The sequence below is a fragment of the Heloderma suspectum genome, chromosome 2 (assembly GCF_057233095.1).
Source record: "Heloderma suspectum isolate Gila_16-S chromosome 2, 16-S_ref, whole genome shotgun sequence".
Classification (NCBI taxonomy): Eukaryota; Metazoa; Chordata; class Lepidosauria; order Squamata; family Helodermatidae; genus Heloderma; species Heloderma suspectum.
Window position 1 is genome coordinate 35,526,377 of NC_139459.1, and position 20,220 is coordinate 35,546,596.

Sequence of the window (20,220 nt, forward strand, 5' to 3'; positions counted from 1 at the left end):
CTGAGGATTTGTATGTTAAAAACAGCACCTTGAATCGCTGCTTGAATTTACATTGTATTGTATCTTTTCAGCTTTTGCGAGTATCCCTAACGTTACTGAGATAAAGGAGGATATGAATCTGGGATTAACTCTAGTAAGAAACTCAATAACTGGAGGATTTTTGGTAAGTGCTGATCATATGAGTAATAAAAGCATAACTTCTGTCCCCAGTCAGTGACAGAACTGTAAGCTTTTCTGCTTTTATCTATGTGAATAGTGAGCAGGTAACACTAGTTTAATACAATATATTATTGATACAAATGGGATAAGGGATAAACAAATTGCAATTATCAGCAATTTTGCTTTTAAACTGTATTGTGTGTTTTTATATAGCAAGAATTCTTTTCTTGGGTCCCCTTTGGATCAGCTTTTAGTTTAAAAACCACTGCTTTTCTCAGGCTGTTGTTGTTCAGTCGTTCAGTCGTGTCCGACTCTTTGTGACCCCATGGACCATAGCACGCCAGGCCTTCCTGTCCTGCGCTTTCTCCCGGAGCATGCTCAAGTTCATATTCATTGCATCGGTGATGCTATCTAGCCATCTCATCCTCTGCCGTCCCCTTCTCCTTTTGCCTTCGGTCCGTCTTTCCCAGCATCAGGGTCTTTTCCAGGGAGTTTTCTCTTCACATTAGGTGGCCAAAATATTTGAGCTTCAGCTTCAGTATCTGTCCTTCCAATGAGCACTCAGGGTTGATTTCCTTTAGGATGGACTGATTTGACCTCCTTGCAGTCCAGGGCACTCGTAAGAGTCTTCTCCAGCACCACAGTTCGAAAGCATCAATTCTTCGGCGCTCAGCCTTCCTTATAGTCCAGCTCTCACAGCCATACATTACTACTGGGAAAACCATAGCTTTGATTAGACGGGCCTTAGTTGGCAAGGTGATGTCTCTGCTTCTTACTATGCTGTCTAGGTTTGCCATAGCTTTCCTTCCAAGGAGCAAGCGTCTTTTAATTTCATGGCTACAGTCACCGTCTGTGGTGATCTTGGAGCCCAAGAAAGTAAAATCTGTCACTGCTTCCATTTCTTCCCCTTCTATATGCCAGGAAGTGATAGGGCCAGATGCCATGATCTTAGTTTTTTTAATGTTGAGTTTCAAACCAGCTTTTGCACTCTCCTCTTTCACCCTTAACAAGAGGCTCTTTAGATCCTCTTCGCTTTCTGCCATTAGGGTGGTATCGTCTGCATATCGGAGGTTGTTGATAATTCTCCCAGCAATCTTAATTCCGACCTCTGATTCATCCAACCCGGCATTTCTCATGATGTACTCTGCATATAAGTTAAATAAGCAGGGTGACGATATGCAGCCTTGTCGTACTCCTTTCCCAATTTTGAACCACTTGGTTGTTCCATGTCTGGTTCTTACTGTTGCTTCTTGACCCTCGTACAGGTTTCTCAGGAGACAGGTAAGGTGATCTGGTACTCCCATCACTTTAAGAATTTGCCAGAGTTTGTTGTGATCCACACAATCAAAGGCTTTAGCGTAGTCAATGAAGCAGAAATAGACGTTTTTCTGGAATTCTCTTGCTTTCACCATGATGCAGCGAATGTTGGCGATTTGATCACTAGTTCCTCTGCCTCTTCGAAACCCCGCTTGTACTTTCGGTAGTTCTCGGTTCGCATACTGCTGAAGCCTAGCTTGTAGGATTTTGAGCATCACCTTGCTGGCATGTGAAATGAGCGCAATTGTGCAGTAGTTTGAACACTCTTTGGCGTTGCCCTTCTTTGGAATTGGAATGTAAACTGACCTTTTCCAGTCTTGCGGCCATTGTTGAGTGTTCCAAATTTGTTGGCATATTGAATGCAGCACTTTAACAGCATCATCTTTTAGGATTTTAAATAGCTCAGCTGGAAGACTGTCATCTCCACTAGCTTTGTTGTTACTAATGCTTCCTAAGGCCCACTTGACTTCACTCTCTAGGATTTCCGGCTCCAGTTCAGTGACCGCACTATCATGGCTATCAGGGACATTCAGATCTTTCCTGTATAGTTCTTCTGTGTATTCTTGCCACCTCTTCTTAATCTCATCTGCTTCTGTTAGGTCCCTGCCTTCTTTGTCCTTTATCATGCCCCTCTTTGCACAAAACGTTCCCTTGAGATCTCCGATTTTCTTGAAGAGATCTCTAGTCTTTCCCATTCTGTTGTTTTCCTCGATGTCTTTGCATTGTTCATTTAAAAAGGCCTTCTTGTCTCTCCTTGCTATTCTCTGGAACTCTGCATTCAGTTCGATATATCTTCCCCTTTCTCCCTTGCTTTTCGCTTCCCTTCTTTCCTCAGCTACTTGTAAAGCCTCATCAGACAGCCACTTGGCTTTCTTGCATTTCTTTTTCTTTGGGATGGATTTCGTTGCTGCCTCCTGAACAATGTTACGGACCTCCGTTCATAGTTCCTCAGGCACTCTGTCTATCAGGTCTAATCCCTTAAATCTATTCCTCACCTCCACTGTATATTCATCAGGGATATGATTTCGGTCATACCTGAATGGTTTAGTGGTTTTCCCTACGTTCTTAAATTTAAGCTGAAATTTTGCAAGAAGCAGCTCATGATCTGAGCCACAGTCAGCTCCAGGTCTTGTTTTGACTGACTGTATAGAGCTTCTCCATCTTTGGCTGCAAAGGACATAATCAATCTGATTTCGATATTGACCATCTGGTGATGTCCATGTGTAGAGTCGTCTCTTGTGCTGTTGGAAAAGAGTGTTTGCTATGATCAGCGTGTTCTCTTGGCAAAACTCTATTAGCCTTTGTCCTGCTTCATTTTGTACACCAAGGCCATGCCTGCCTGTTATCCCGGTGATTTCTTGACTTCCTACTTTAGCATTCCAATCCCCTATGATGAAGAGGACATCTTTTTTTGGTGTTAGTTCTAGAAGGTGTTGTAGGTCTTCATAGAACCGATCAACCTCAGCTTCTTCGGCATCAGTGGTTGGGGCATAGACTTGAATTACTGTGATGTTGAATGGTTTGCCTTGGATTCGTACTGAGATCATTCTATCATTTTTAAGATTGTACCCCAGTACTGCTTTTCCCACCCTTTTGTTGACTATGAGTGCTACTCCATTTCTTCTAAGGGATTCTTGCCCACAATAGTAGATATGATGGTCACCTGAATTAAATTCGCCCATGCCTGTCCATTTGAGTTCGCTGATTCCCAAGATGTCGATGTTCAATCTTGCCATCTCATGTTTGACCACCTCCAGCTTACCTTGATTCATTGATCTGACATTCCAGGTTCCTAAACAATATTGTTCTTTACAGCATTGGATTTTCTTTTCACCACCAGACACATCCGCAGCTGAGTGTCCTTTCAGCTTTGGCCCAGCCGCTTCACTCTTTCTGGCGCTACTTGGAAATTCCCTCTGCTCTTCCCCAGTAGTATATTGGACACCTTCTGACCTGAGGGGCTCATCTTCCGGCGTCATCTCTTTTAGCCTTGTGAGACGTTCCATGGGGTTTTCTTGGCAAGAATACTGGAGTGGGTTGCCATTTCCTTCTCCAGTGGACCACATTTTGTCAGAACTCTCTGCCATGACCTGTCCATCTTGGGTGGCCCTGCACAGCATAGCTTATGGCTTCACTGAGTTACGCAAGCCCCTTCGCCACAACAAGGCAGTGATCCATGAAGGGATCTCAGGCTGAGCTGCATATATTTTCAGGGATAGGCTAGCAATCAGTAAGGACTTTGGGGGTGGGCTTCTTGGTTCTGGCACCCACTGATTTCATTAAGTGGCCTCAGTACATATCCTCTGTTTAGTAAATGCTCCTGACCTCCAGCTTCCCAAACAATTGCCTAATCAAAGAGGATTTCCGCCATTATCAACCATATCTTGATATTTAAACTCCATCTCTCTCCACTTCCTCCTCCTGTACAGCTGTAACTAGGTCCAATCCTATCCCTGGATCTGCTACTGGCATCTTGTTTTCTGGGGCTGGTGGCAGCACTGTTTAGATGTTTATTTTTGGACAGACCTAGCAGAGGTATCTCAAGGCCATCACCTAAACTTTAAAGTGGAATTCAGTTTTTGATGTGTATATTGCTATATATAATGCTTAGGCACATAATCTGCAAACAGTTAAAGTCATGTTGACTTTTTTAGCTTTTCAGAAGCATTCCCTGTGCTTGTTGAAAATGAAGTCTGAAATTACATCCTGAGAAACCTTTTAAAGCATGCCGTTTGCATAGTCTTGAAAAGCATATTGAATATGTTGAGTTTACATGCTGCAGATGCAACAAAAGCAAGTCCCTAATGACTGTCTTGCATTATGGGTAATCTTTCTTATGCTATAGAGACCCATTTAAAGCCATAATACAGCAATTATGGGAATTATAAAAAGCTGATGCATTGAATAGTTATGCATAATTGCAATACAGATATTTAAAATTTAGGACATGAATACTGCAGAAGGGGAAATTGCTAATGTGTTGAGACAGGAAAACACAGTAAGTTTTTGAAAGCTTTTGGAACTCTTTAACATTTTCCTCTCCTGCACCCCTCATCCCCCTCTGGTCTATGGCATGATATCTAGTCCATGTATGAAAAATGGCCTTTTGAAATAAAAGTTATGTGACAGGCCTACTAGCACAGATCTGTGTTCCACAGTCCCTCCCCCAACCAGTCACTGGGAGATGTTCTGTAATCCCTATCCTTCCCCATGTGCCTTCAGCAGAAAACATCCGGGAGGGAAGGAGCTCCATACAGCATTGCAATGCATATATCTGGAACAATAGAGTTTTTAAACACAACAAATGCCCTCCATGCTGATGCTGCCTCTACTGCCAGATTTAAACACACACACACACACACACACACACACACTTGTGGAGAAAGAACATTCACCAATCCTGCAAAGTGGGCCTTTGTGCAACACTCATCTCTTTCTTGCAATCTGCCACCACCATCCTTTCTTCTTTGACTTCTGCATAGGAAGGAATCTCAGAAGTTGCAGGTTTAAACTATGGATGTCCATCACTGGGAAATACGGCCATTTTGGAGCTTGCTGGATTTCCATGGCACCCCCAACTCAGCTTGTATTTGCATGCGGAGCAGTGGGTTTCTTCCAGAAATCCAGAAACATTTTCATTTTTTAAAAAAATTTGCATAAAAACAATTTGTGCAAATTGTTTTTTATGAAAAAAATGAAAATCCAAAATCTGCAAAAAATGAAGATCTGCAGATCGAGTTGGGCCAACAAGCCACAGTCTGGGGGGCCAAGCTGAAGAAACCTCAGAGAGCTTCACCCCCTAGACAGATTACTCTGACATCCCTAGTTTACTCTAAGAAGAGAGTCTATAGCCAGCTGACTTTTACAGATGCTGCTATGCAGGGCTTCAGCCCATGTTCCTATTGCCTTCCCTTAGGCTTCGATCAATGCACATAGTGCAAAGCTAAGCAATCTAGTTACATTGGAGATTATTCCTTATGGTGTTCCAAGTAAGCAGCCAAACTCCCCAAATCCAAATTAAAAATATTTTATTAAACTGAGATAGGAAGAACGCAAAGTACAAATAATAAAGAAAATAAAACAAGATCTACATAATCCACACAACATAATGCACACTGCATAAAAATAAGTTTCCAAAAGGCTCATGGGTTGGGTCTTCTCAGGTGATCAAGTTGAAGACAACAGGACATAGTTAAACTGTCTTCTTTTATTCTATATAGAGAGGAGGAGACAGATTGACAGGTGAAGGGAATTTATCCAATCAGTTTCTAGCAAAGATGGAAGGTGTCTTTACTGATGTAGGCAGGGAATGGGTTAGCATCTGCCAAAGGCAGGAAACTGTTGGGGAAAAGGAGTGTGAATTGGGGGATATTTCTCCTTCTGTTGGTACTTGCCGGACTTAACATGCGAAGGATTGCATTGTAACAGTGCTGTACCAAGCACGTCTACTCAGAAGTAAGCCCTTTCATGTGCAATGAGGCTTACTGCCTTGTAAATGTGTTTACAATTGCAGCCTTGGTGTCTGTGAATAAAAAGGTTGACTTCCTTTCAAAGGAAAGAAGCAGGACATTTTTGTCAAAACGTGGTAGTGCAGGAAAGAAGGAATAAATATGTTGTTTAAATGTCACACGTTCACCTTCTCTTCCAGTGAGAGCTATCAAAGAATGTCAGACTTTGAAGAATCCCCCCCCCCACCGCTTCCTAATTAAACATAGCCCTGTTTATAGTTTGATACAGAAAACTGTGGCTACAACAATTGCTTGGTTTCTCCAATAGCTAGAGCTAAACTTGTTTATTGCTGGTGCTAATGAAATAATATTGTTAATGGAAGTCATACAGAGGTTGGTGGTATAAGCTCACAGGAGTAGTGCCATCTTCTGGCTAGTTCCAGTCACCTAGTCTGAAAGAGAATATATCTAGGGCTGAAACAAAGGTCCTCCGATGAACGTTTTTTGCTTTTAAGTGGACGCGGGATGTATGTGAAAGTTTTCATGAAAGGGCCCTTCCTACCTTTTTTCGACTGCCTGTTTGGGATCCTAGTGGTGATGACAATTATACTCCCCACTACCGTTGGGCATGTTTTTCTTTCTCTTATAAATGCCAGAATGATGAGGATAGGAAGTAGTGCCCTCACTCAGATTTGGCTTTATGCCAACACCAAACAGCCAATGAGATTTGACTATTCAGTGATATCAGAAGTCAAATTGGAGGAGGACACTGCTTTCTGCACCCACCCTGCATTTTGTGTATGAAACACACATACACACACACACACACACAGAGAGAGAGAGAGAGAGAGAGAGAATGGTGCCCAGCAACTGAATGTGAGTGCCACTGGTGGCAAGTGGGATAAACACTTCAGCTTTTTACAGGGCCTCTGAAAAAATGAACAAAAGGTACATCCCTTTTCACAGTCCATAAACTGGATGTTGAAACTGAAAGGCAGGGTGTTGGCTCAGCCCTAATATATATTGTGAGGTGCTTAGCTTTCTACTGCTCAGTAAATATATCAAATGTGGCACGCATACAGTACAGAGGAAATAACTATTTAAGGTGTTTGTTTGGTTTTTGTTTTTTAAATGTCTGTTCAAGAACTAAGGATGACATTAATTGCCATTAATAAGTTTAAGATTTGAAATGACAAAGCTTCTGATTATTAGAGATGGAAAATTCTGAAATAGTCTCCCTGGAACAATGAACCTGATTGTTGTCAGCGTAGACTTAGATTTCTAAAGCATTTTCTACAGTTCTTGTTCTGGTGCCTCAGTTCCAGTGTTGAGTACTGGAAAGTTTTGTCCTCACAGCCAGATACTTGCATTTTTTTCCCTTCTCTTTTGGGGCAGAAGGGACAGCTACAGCTAGAAACAGTACATTGACTGACATGTCAGTGCAGACTGATAAAACCTCTTTAGGAACTTTTCTTTTCTTCACCTGGGATATCGATGATCATTTGAATCAGGGTGCACATGAGGTGCTGAATTTCAGGGTGCTGAATTCAGAAATTTGAAGTGGCATGTCTAGTATAGCTTGGGGCTGTCCCTAGACCACTCCAGATATTACTGCACGTGGAAAAGAGACATTTGTCATGATAATTGATGAACTGATACCTCTGGCCATGTGCAGAGAAGCCTAGCGCTGGTCTAGTACATAACTAAACTTACTGAATGTGGAACCATCAGCACATTCAAAGCCATGGTTTTACACTCCATTTTTTACTTTACTGGAACTTACTAGAACTTCACAGCCAGGTGCAAATTACTTAGAAATTTCACTCCATTCATGTTCTCTTCGCCTACAGCAGAGGTGGAAAACATGCAGCCCCACTGCCCCCAGCTGCTGTGCCCCCTAACTCCTGTCCAAATTTGGTTAAAACAAAGAGAACATATTGGAGGTAGGGAATGGTGTCCACAGTGGCTATACTAGAGCACTAAGAGAGTCAAAATTAGCTTGCAAAACATTTTTTTAAATGGCCTCCGGACCTCCCGCAGTAGCCTACCCCTACCCTATAATTTGGCTTATTTGCTTGAATCATTCACAGCTTTCTTGTAAAGAAAGGACATCTGTGTGGGTGGTCAAGCATTGTAGCGAGGGAGACATCACACAATGCACCATCCAATGCAGTTGCTGCATTGGACATAACGCTAAGCCATGCTTTATGTTAACCATGGTTTGTTGATTTAGCCATGCAGACAAGCAAACAAATGACAGCTTGCTTATTTTCCCCATTTCTGGATTGTTTTCTCGCACTCTTTCATTTTCAGACTGCTCTTAACTGGGAACCTCTGTTTCAGGGCAAACAACAGTGTGAACAAGCTGGGGATAAGACATGGTTCTGGTTTCAGACATCATGAAAAACCATGGTTTAGACAAGCCAGACTTTGTAAGCCAACAACAAACCATCTATTTGTGATGTATAGCTGGTTAAGAAACCATGGTTTGTTTGCGGGTCATGAGTTCAGATGTAACATCAAGCCAGATTTCAACAAACCACAACATGGCTTAGTGTTATTGTGTGAACCGGGCCAATATGCCTGTCAAATGTGGTGGGAGGGGGATAGAATAGTGCCTGCCCTAAAGTGGGTTTTTAAAAGAATATTATTCCTCATTGTGTTTTTTGTTTCAAAGACCTGTGGTCCATTGTGGGCACAACAGTGTGGAAGTCAGTACTACGCGACAGGAATCTGTTCTGAATTTAATCGAAGTTTCCAGTTCATGAGAAGTTTTTCACCTGCTGTGCAAAGTAAGGCAGTGAATGTAAATATGGTTCAGTAAGAAATGCACCGGGCTTTAAAAATGAGATAGAATCAGTGTACCCAAAGGTAGCTGATTCCGTCTTTTTGATATAATGGATGCTTAATTTATGAAATTTGAAGTGTTACGGCACACACATTTTCATCCTTAATTTTAGGAATGTGTGGAAAGGTTATGGCTACTTAAACAGTAACTATTTTTCCTGAGGAAATGTGATGATTTTTCCTTTAGCTGGCATGTCTGCTGCGATTGCGAGCTAGTATAAAGTGTCCTTGGCAGCTTTTTGACCATGTCTGTGGTCCCTTGCCCATATCATTTTGTGAGCTTTTAAAAAGTTATATATGTTAAATGTCTTGGAAACTGCAAGGGATCTCATCATCTGGAAAGATCAAATCTCACTTAATTTCGCCTCTACCTTAACTCTGTGATTGTTAAAAAATATATTAATGGGCCCTGTGGGTGCATCACAGTGACATCGAACAAGCAAGCATTTCTATCTTTTTCTTTTGCAGAATGTTCTTCAGCCATCGATGTTGTGGTGGTATGTGATGAGTCAAACAGCATTTATCCTTGGGATGCTGTTAAGGCATTTTTGAAAAAATTTGTCCAAGGTTTAGATATAGGCCCCACAAAAACTCAGGTGAGTGGATTAAATACCATTTTTGAAATTTATTGACCATTCAGACCATTTTTATAGAAAAAGAAGTATCTTTTTTACCTTATTTTTTGTTTGGTTTTGGTAGTCTGAGCTTGAGAAGCAGAAAAATGAAACAAAGCAAGACTCGAGGTTGAGTCTCCAAAGTACCTCCTGGTATCCATCCTATGTCCAAAGGATTCAAAGGGTGGGAGGGAGCAAACCTTGGTGGTAGAGCACCTGTTTTGCATGCAGAAAGTCCCAGGTTTGATCCCTGGCACCTCCAGGCAGGGTAGGAAAACTTCCTGCCTGAAAGCTGGAGAACTGCTGCCAGTCAGTGTCAACAATACTTGGCTAGATGGACCAGTGGTCTAAGTATGAGGCAGCTTCCTTTGTTCCTATGAGATCTTAATAGTAGCAATACATTTTCCTTTCCATTCTGCTAATGTTTTTGTTCAAGATGAAGCAGCAATGCATGGTAGCAGCAATGCATGGTAGGTTACTGGTAGTGTCATCTTAGGAAAAAAATACTTTAATGCCTATTGCAACTTGTAAAATAATTCACTATTATTATTCTGGTGTGTTTCATTGCTATGAGCACTGGGGAGGAAATGCGAGAGCTAAAGAATGCCCTTCCAAGGTACAAAACAGTCTGGGAATTATCTGACTGTGCTTCATAGACAATAACATACCAGCAGCAAGGAAGTGGCTTATATTGTTGTATGTTATGAAGACAACAAATGTTCACGCAGTATATTTAACTTCTGAACTTGCTTGCTGCCAGGATTTTCAATAGAATATATTTAACAGTCAGACTGTGTGTGTGTGTGTGTGTGATCGCCCAGAGAGCTTCAGCTGATGGGTGGTATAAAAATGTAAATAAATAAATAAATGAGGCACCCAGTTAATGCCAGTCCTACCTACCGCAGCCCTCCGTGCCATATACCATACTGTTCTGGACAGTAACAACTATCAGGTGCAGCTTTTTGAGGGGCATAGGGGAGGATTGTAGTGGGGTGGGGGGACTGACAAAACCCATGTGTCTTGCCTTGGGTAAGCAGAAATATTTTCTATTAGTACAAAGCCACCGTTGGATACAACCCTTTATTGGTAATATAAATTTTTCTGCATGAATTGGCAGTACAAACGTACATTCTTGTATGCCATGTAGACATTTCACACTGATTCATTTATGCCTTTTCTCTTTAATTTCTTAAACAAAAATTTAGGTAGGCTTAATTGAGTATGGTAATCACCCAAGAGTAGTGTTCAACCTGAATACATACCGAGATAAAGAAGACGTTGTACAAGCAATGTCACAAACCGAACAGTATGGAGGGAAATATACCAATACATTCGAAGCAATTGAGTATGCCAGGTAAAGCACACCAACGGAAGCTAATGCTCAAGTAAACAGATATTTTTTTCATTAAAAACAACAACAGAACAATTCAATCACTGCCAAAAAAAAATCTTTATGCGAGGATAAATTAAATCCATGTTCGAATAGTACTTTGAATGTTAATCTACCGTAACCGCTCAATATTATCAGCTAAGAATTCTGCAATTGAGTTGTTTCCCAGCATTACTTTGTTATTAGTAGAAGTACTAATGAAAACATGCATTAAAAGCAGTATTTTTGGCTCTTACGTGCTGTTCATTTCAGACTTAACGCTTTCTCAGAAGAAGCTGGTGGGCGGCCAACAGCCTCTAAAGTCATGGTTGTTGTGACAGATGGTGAATCGCATGATGGCTCGAGATTACAAGAAGTCATAACTAAATGCAATGAGGACAATATCACTAGATTTGGTATTGCAGTAAGTAAGGTTTTCATTATTATGACTGTAATTTTAGCTGGCCTTGCTTTATTTAATGCATACGTCACAAGGAGATTGAAAGATCAGTGACAATGGGCCTCTGGAAACAGTTTCCTGTGCGGTATGCTTATGTCATGTTCAGAATTCCATCTAGCCCGTGGAACCTTGTTTGGGTTCCTCCAAAGGGTGGGCTTTTCAAGTCCTGCTCCTGGGAAGAACCTCCCCCCCCCCCACCAGAGGAATTCCCACTGTTATCATTGATCTGAGATCAGAGACAATAGCGGGGACTCCCCTGTGGGCTGCTCACCCATTAGGAGGGGGAGTGGCACACACAGGGGAAGCCCTGATGTTATTTCTGATCTCAGTTCAGAGATAACCATTGTTGTTGTTCAGTCGTTCAGTCGTGTCCGACTCTTCGTGACCCCATGGACCATAGCACGCCAGGCCTTCCTGTCCTGTGCTCTCTCCCGGAGCATGCTCAAGTTCATATTCATTGCATCGGTGATGCTATCTAGCCATCTCATCCTCTGCCGTCCCCTTCTCCTTTTGCCTTCAGTCTTTCCCAGCATCAGAGTCTTTTCCAGAGAGTTTTCTCTTCGCATTAGGAGGCCAAAATACTGGAGCTTCAGCTTCAGTATCTGTCCTTCCAATGAGCAGTCAGGGTTGATTTCCTTTAGGATGGACTGATTTGACCTCCTTGCAGTCCAGGGCACTCGTAAGAGTCTTCTCCAGCACCACAGTTCGAAAGCATCAATTCTTCGGCGCTCAGCCTTCCTTATAGTCCAGCTCTCACAGCCATACATTACTACTGGGAAAACCATAGCTTTGATTAGACGGACCTTTGTCGGCAAGGTGATGTCTCTGCTTCTTACTATGCTGTCTAGGTTTTCCATAGCTTTCCTCCCAAGGAGCAAGCGTCTTTTAATTTCATGGCTGCAGTCACCGTCTGTGGTGATCTTGGAGCTCAAGAAAGTAAAATCTGTCACTGCTTCCATTTCTTCCCCTTCTATATGCCAGGAAGTGATAGGGCCAGATGCCATGATCTTAGTTTTTTTAATGTTGAGTTTCAAACCAGCTTTTGCACTCTCCTCTTTCACCCTCAACAAGAGGCTCTTTAGATCCTCTTTGCTTTCTGCCATTAGGGTGGTATCGTCTGCATATCGGAGGTTGTTGATAATTCTCCCGGCAATCTTAATTACGACCTCTGATTCATCCAACCCGGCATTTCTCATGATGTACTCTGCATATAAGTTAAATAAGCAGGGTGACAATATGCAGCCTTGTCGTACTCCTTTCCCAGTTTTGAACCACTCGGTTGTTCCATGTCTGGTTCTTACTGTTGCTTCTTGACCCTCGTACAGGTTTCTCAGGAGACAGGTAAGGTGGTCTGGTACTCCCATCTCTTTACGAATTTGCCAGAGTTTGTTGTGATCCACACAATCAAAGGCTTTAGCGTAGTCAATGAAGCAGAAATAGACGTTTTTCTGGAATTCTCTTGCTTTCTCCATGATGCAGCGAATGTTGGCGATTTGATCTCTAGTTCCTCTGCCTCTTCGAAACCCAGCTTGTACTTCCAGTAGTTCTCGGTTCGCATACTGCTGAAGCCTAGCTTGTAGGATTTTGAGCATCGCCTTGCTGGCATGTGAAATGAGCGCAATTGTGCGGTAATTTGAACACTCTTTGGTGTTGCCCTTCTTTGGAATTGGAATGTAAACTGACCTTTTCCAGTCTTGCGGCCATTGTTGAGTGTTCCAAATTTGTTGGCATATTGAATGCAGCACTTTAACAGCATCATCTTTTAGGATTTTAAATAGCTCAGCTGGAAGACTGTCATCTCCGCTAGCTTTGTTGTTACTAATGCTTCCTAAGGCCCACTTGACTTCCCTCTCGAGGATGTCCGGCTCAAGTTCAGTGACCGCACTATCATGGCTATCAGGGACATTCAGATCTTTCCTGTATAGTTCTTCTGTGTATTCTTGCCACCTCTTCTTAATCTCATCTGCTTCTGTTAGGTCCCTGCCTTCTTTGTCCTTTATCATGCCCCTCTTTGCACAAAACGTTCCCTTGAGATCTCCAATTTTCTTGAAGAGATCTCTAGTCTTTCCCATTCTGTTGTTTTCCTCGATTTCTTTGCATTGTTCATTTAAGAAGGCCTTCTTGTCTCTCCTTGCTATCCTCTGGAACTCTGCATTCAGTTGGGTATATCTTCCCCTTTCTCCCTTACTTTTCGCTTCCCTTCTTTCCTCAGCTACTTGTAAAGCCTCATCAGACAGCCACTTGGCTTTCTTGCATTTCTTGTTCTTTGGGATGGATTTCGTTGCTGCCTCCTGAACATTGTTACGGAACTCCGTCCATAGTTCCTCAGGTACCCTGTCTATCAGGTCTAATCCCTGAAATCTATTCCTCACCTCCACTGTATATTCATCAGGGATATGATTTCGGTCATACCTGAATGGTTTAGTGGTTTTCCTTACGTTCTTCAATTTAAGCCGAAATTTTGCAAGAAGCAGCTCATGATCTGAGCCACAGTCAGCTCCAGGTCTTGTTTTGACTGACTGTATAGAGCTTCTCCATCTTTGGCTGCAAAGGACATAATCAATCTGATTTCGATATTGACCATCTGGTGATGTCCATGTGTAGAGTCGTCTCTTGTGCTGTTGGAAAAGAGTGTTTGCTATGATCAGCGTGTTCTCTTGGCAAAACTCTATTAGCCTTTGTCCTGCTTCATTTTGTACACCAAGGCCATGCCTGCCTGTTATCCCGGTGATTTCTTGACTTCCTACTTTAGCATTCCAATCCCCTATGATGAAGAGGACATCTTTTTTTGGTGTTAGTTCTAGAAGGTGTTGTAGGTCTTCATAGAACCGATCAACCTCAGCTTCTTCGGCATCAGTGGTTGGGGCATAGACTTGAATTACTGTGATGTTGAATGGTTTGCCTTGGATTCGTACTGAGATCATTCTATCATTTTTAAGATTGTACCCCAGTACTGCTTTTCCCACCCTTTTGTTGACTATGAGTGCTACTCCATTTCTTCTAAGGGATTCTTGCCCACAGCAGTAGATATGATGGTCACCTGAATTAAATTCGCCCATGCCTGTCCATTTGAGTTCGCTGATTCCCAAGATGTCGATGTTCAATCTTGCCATTTCATGTTTGACCACCTCCAGCTTACCTTGATTCAATGATCTGACATTCCAGGTTCCTAAACAATATTGTTCTTTACAGCATCGGATTTTCTTTTCACCGCCAGACACATCCGCAGCTGAGTGTCCTTTCAGCTTTGGCCCAGCCGCTTCACTCTTTCTGGCGCTACTTGGAAATTCCCTCTGCTCTTCCCCAGTAGTATATTGGACACCTTCTGACCTGAGGGGCTCATCTTCCGGCGTCATCTCTTTTAGCCTTGTGATACGTTCCATGGGGTTTTCTTGGCAAGAATACTGGAGTGGGTTGCCATTTCCTTCTCCAGTGGACCACATTTTGTCAGAACTCTCTGCCATGACCTGTCCGCCTTGGGTGGCCCTGCACGGCATAGCTTATGGCTTCACTGAGTTACGCAAGCCCCTTCGCCACAACAAGGCAGTGATCCATGAAGGGGGAGATAACCATAGGTGATGGGATTTGGTATTGCTGCCTCCTGTTAAAAAGGCAGCTAGCAGATAAAAAACAAAAGGCAGAACGGAATGAACATTTACCAGTCCCACATGCACACAAAAGGCTAAAGAAGAGACCACACCTTTCTTTAGTGAAGAAAAAAAAACAGTTTACTCACAAGTATTCTTGCACATACAAATGCAGGCACAGCGTAGAGCTTCAGAGGGGTTTGTTCAGTCCATTACTTTCTGTTCTGCAACACTGGCAGGAGAGAGAGAGCAAACCACGTGCTCCCAGCAATGAAGGAAGGAAGGGGGAGAGGGGGGGAGAGAGAGAGAGAGAGAGAGAGAGGAAGGGAAGGAAGGGAGGAGAGGAGAGGAGCAGGAACTGTGCTGTAGGCTATAGAGATCTTAAGGCTAGCTATGCCCCAAATCCCCATGCATTAACTAGCTAACTACAACGCTGCCCCCTTCCTGTAACTTGCAGACGAGGTTGCAATATTCCCAATAGCAGGAGGCTGATTCCATACAATACACCCAGCTGACTTACCAACAGCCGCTCCCCCTAGCACTGGCCGAGTCCCTTTCTTCATGCTGAGAGAGGCATGGAATTTTGTGTCTCTCTCAACGTGGAGAAAGGCAAAATGTGCAACAACATCATCTGGCGGCGGGGGGGCGGGGGCACAATTCAGCCTCCCCCGCCCCAAAAATGTATTGTATGTTTGTATATGAAACTGCTGAATGTGGTCTTCCATATTCACTTCAGTCTAGGGCAGGAGTGGGAAACTTGTGGCCCTCCAGGTGTTTTGGTCTACGACAGTCATCATCCCTCCCCATTGGCTTTGCTGGCTAGAGCTGATGGGAGTTGTAGGCCAGAACATCTGGGGAATCACAAGTTTTCCATCCCCGTTCTAGGGAGAAGCTCCATATTTGTAGTTATCTGCTTGTGCTGAGAGCATAAATGTAACCACACCAGCTGATAAAGTGGTGATAACATCATTCTAACCACAGCAGGAGAACACCACATTTTTAAGGTTTACACAAGCAAATAACTTACGGAGAGGTGCACACGAAGCGATGTCTGAAGCAGGCATCAGTGAGAACACTACAGGGATGGAAATGTATTCGGAGTTCATTTAGCTGTCCTTCTCGATATTATCTTAGCAGTACAAGTGCACAGTACAAGTATGGGGACAGTACGAGAACATTACAAGGGGGAGGCGATTCCCCCTTTTAAAGGCTCACTTTCTTCCAGTTGCATGTACCTTGCACTCTCACTGCTGGGTTACCATGCTTGGCAAGGGAAGCAAGTGGACTTATTTTTTCCCCTTGCCACTTGATATGCCATAGACAAAGGTTATAAGAAGTTGAATTGTGTAAAGGAATGGAGGGGAAGGAAAATGGTGTAAAAATGCAGAATCATTTTATGTTCCTTGCAAATAGCAGTATCTCTGTGTGTTTCTTATTAGAGTAAACATGATTTTTCTTTCTCTTTTTCCAGGTATTAGGATACTTAATTAGAAATGAGAAAGATACTAAAAATTTAATCACAGAAATCAAAGGAATTGCTAGTGTTCCCATATCAAAATATTTCTTTAATGTGTCCTCTGAGGCTGCACTTTTAGAAGAAGCAGGAACACTGGGAGAACGCATTTTCAGCATAGAAGGTACTGAATAAAGCAGGGTTAGGGAATGTGTGACCCTCCAGATGTGGCTGAACTGCAACTCCCATCAGCCCTGGCCAGCATAGTCAGTGGTGAAGCCTGATGGGAGCTGAAGTCCAACAACATTCCCCCCACGTTCCCCATCCATGAAATTAAGTGTTTCAATGGGATATCCCTGTTTTCCTAGCATGAATGAAATAATATCATAATGTTTATATCTTTCATTTTGTTTAAACTTTCTATTTAAGCTTGGTTAAAAATGAACAAAATGTAGCTACCAGATTGGCATTTGCATTTACATTAGAAGCTGTCAAAGGCAAATCTTTGTGGTGGCAGGTGTATGTGTGGTGGTGGTGGTGGTAGTGGTGGTGGTGGTGAAGTGAGAATTCATTAGAAAAAGGATGGAATCTACTGGATGAAAAAGAAATTTCTCAACAAGTAGAGGAGGCTGGTGGCTCCGATGTCAGTGGAGTGGTGAATCCACTCCGGGTTTCAGTCAGAACCAGTCAGAACTGTAAAGGAGCTGTCCAAGGTATGGAGCTCATTTAGAGTTCTGACTGGTTTTGACTGAAACCCAGAGTGGATTCACCACTCCACTGACATCGGCGCCACCAGCCTCTACTCTCAGCACGCTTACACACATCTTTAACATATGCACCAAGATCTAAAGAACCATGCAGCTTGTTCCATGTGCTCAAAAAAGCCTAGGACTTATGTTTCCCAAACAGCACACCTCTTCACACCCTTTCTGTTGCACCTCAGACTACTTTTTAAAAGGGCAAGAGGTTCAAAAGGAGCTATGCAGAGGTCAACAAACTCTGTCCAGGCTTGGCAGTCAGCAATTATTTCCAGTAGCCAGCAAGAATATAACAAAAGTGCCACTGCAGCGTGCCTTTCCCTTTCCACTGCGTAAGATAGTACAACCACCCCTGCCCCTCCCCACACAGAATTACAGAGAAGGGCCTACAGGACAGACAGCACTGCTTTCCCACAACTCCTGGTCCTGCACATCTCTTATTAAGAAGTGAACACCGCCTGCATCTTGCTAGCAAGTATTCCATCTGTCATGACAGAAAACAGACTATTATGCAAAAGTCCTGTCCTGGCATTCTTTTTCCAGCTCCCACACCCTCTTGCCATAGGCAGGCCCTTCATTCTGTGCACTCATTCCTCCGGCACAGGGCTTCATTTGTGTTGGAGCGCTATCTCGCAGAAATCAGTTCTCAGCACCGCCACAGGAGAAATTCACTCCAGATTTTTTCTACACAGCAGCAGACTCTGGTCTGGCAACATAGACAGACAGGGCATGCCTAACTCTGGCTGTTAGCCTCCTGATACAACAGGGGTGGGCAGCATGCAGCCCCGTCGCTCCTTGGTGTGGTCCCTTCTGCCCCAAATTCAGTGCAAAAAACCATTTTGCAGGGGGTTGGTGAGTGGTTTTGCAGAAGACTGAGCTTGTGATATGACATGCTGGTAAAAGGCTTTTTGATCCCAATCATTATTTGAAAGCAAGACCCACTGAAATCACTGTGGCTACTTCTAAATAACATTTTGGTAACTGGCATGTTAATGTGAATAACAACTTGATTTTACTCCCCAACAGGCACTGCTCAAGGTGATTTATTCCAGATGGAAATGTCACAAGTGGGTTTCAGTGCTTCTTACTCACAGGAAAAGGTAATGAATATCTTGTAACTTGAGTTTATGTTGGCTTATATTACCAACTAGACTGTATTAATACTACACTGTTATCTATACTAATAGAAGTGTGTGTGTGTGTGTGTGTGTGTGCGCCTGCCTGCCTGCCTGCCTGTACATCCATCAGCGCCATAGCGCCAAGATCGTGAAATCTAGATACCCGAAAGTTGGCCTGCATACTAAGGGGACCATGGGGTATGCACCTTGGGTTTATTTTGTTTTTAAAACACATTAACTTATTTTAATTAATTTAAATGTGTCCATGTGGTTAAAGTCTGCAGTAATATCTTCACCCACTGGGGGCAGACTTCCCTAACCAGCACATAGCTTTGTAGTCTATACAGTTTGGGGAGATTAGTAGGCCAGGGGACAGAGTTATAGACCTGCCCCTTCCACCCCCTGCTGTGGGGCAGCCCCACCTCAGGGGAATGGAGTGGACAGACCCCTCCCTTAACGGGCTATAGGGGTGCACCATGGCAGTGGTCATGCCTAGGGGTGCTGGTGGGCATGGCTTCACTCGGATGGGGCAGGCACATTGTGTCCAACTCTGTCAGCTGTGGAAGTCTGCTTGAAGGCTTTGCTGTATCATACTAAGATCTAACCCATGCAAAGTCATATCTATTCTGTGGTGTGATGTGGTGTCTGTCTGTCTATATTGCTACTTTCTGTTTCCTTTTATAGGCTGCCTTCCTTCCGCTGGGTATAATCCCAGCTCTCTTAAAGGTACACTGTCTACAAAATCACCACTGGAAGCCACATTTTATATAGGAAAAAGCTACGCATTTTAGCCTGCCCATTCGATTCCTCCATCTAGTTGCTATCAGGGCAGCAAGGGATGAAGCTACTAGGGCAGGGCAAATAGTTCAGTGGCAGAGCATGTGCTTTGCATGCAAAAGGTTCCATGCTTAATCACAGGCATCTGCATTTCCCGAGATAAGAATCTCGAGTGCAGTACTGGGTGAAACGTCTCCTTGAAAACTCTTGCCCATTGAAATAAACAAAGCTGGACTGGAGAGACTGGCTTTCCCCAACTTGGTGCCATCTAGATGTGTTGGATTACAGCTCCCATCATTCCGCATTGGCGATGATGGCTGGGGATGATAGGAGAAGAAGTCCAATGCATGGGAAAGGTACCAGGTTGGGGAAGACTGAGATAGACTAAAGGTCTGACTTATTATAAGGCATGCCCATAGGAAAGTGGATGCTTTGCTGCTATAGAAATGTATGGCCTTTGGGGTCACAGAGAGATGATCTCATTCACCAGGATTTATTCACCTTTGTCATGTGGTCTCTTGTGTCATTAAAAACCACTAACAAATAAAAACTGGATTGTATTTTAATTCCTGTTTGCCTTGATTTTGTTTTCTCCTAAGAAAGTTCTGATGTTGGGCGCAGTTGGGGCCTATGAATGGACTGGGACCGTGATCCGGGAGACAGAAAAACAAGACACCATATTTCCGTATGAGGCATTTGAAAGGATTTTGCAAGACAGAAATCAGAGCTCCTATTTAGGTGAGGGTGGCAGTTCAAATGGCATGGTGAAATATTGATCAGATGCATCTCAACATAAAATCACACTCCTGTTTAGAACTGTTGAAAGGCAAGAAATTATTCTGAGTAAATGTAATTAAAGATAATTATTCCAGACCATTTTATATCAGAGATGTATATTTGGGAACAGTTTACTGAACATAAACTATAAGCACTGTAAACTGTAAAGAAGTGTAAGCAGTGGGGCGGTGGGGTTAGTTGATCAGTAATTTGTCTTTTAACTGGTTGATTGATTGATTAAATAAAATTACAAGTTGCTAAAAAAATCAATATGGGTGCCTCTATTTGCATGTATTTTGAAAGGAAAAGCCCTGATCTATACATATGAGGGTCCTTCAAAATTCATCAAGTTTTCCACTAGAAAATCTCTCATATAAGGTGGCCCAGAGAAAGACTTGAGAAAGGCGTTGGCAAGTGATTCTTTGAAGTCTTTCTTTCCTAGATAACCTGTTTCACAATTAATCACTCTAATGGGGAAATATTCTGTACTGTACAGCTATACAGTATAGCTGTATAGTATATTTTCCTGAGTAACA

The 20,220-nt window shown here is 42.9% G+C and overlaps 1 protein-coding gene across 3 annotated transcripts in view; it reads left to right on the top strand.

The window, feature by feature from the left end:
* The window catches only part of ITGA2 (integrin subunit alpha 2), a 99,835-nt gene that overhangs the window by 36,106 nt on the left and 43,509 nt on the right, over positions 1-20,220 (top strand). For all 3 annotated transcript variants that reach the window (XM_084833198.1, XM_084833199.1, XM_084833200.1), the window contains 8 exons: positions 72-163; positions 8,602-8,716; positions 9,240-9,367; positions 10,591-10,739; positions 11,028-11,178; positions 16,273-16,438; positions 18,039-18,112; positions 19,507-19,645. In XM_084833198.1, coding sequence (XP_084689324.1) covers positions 72-163; positions 8,602-8,716; positions 9,240-9,367; positions 10,591-10,739; positions 11,028-11,178; positions 16,273-16,438; positions 18,039-18,112; positions 19,507-19,645 — 1,014 coding nt within the window. The remainder of the gene's footprint in view (positions 1-71; positions 164-8,601; positions 8,717-9,239; positions 9,368-10,590; positions 10,740-11,027; positions 11,179-16,272; positions 16,439-18,038; positions 18,113-19,506; positions 19,646-20,220) is intronic.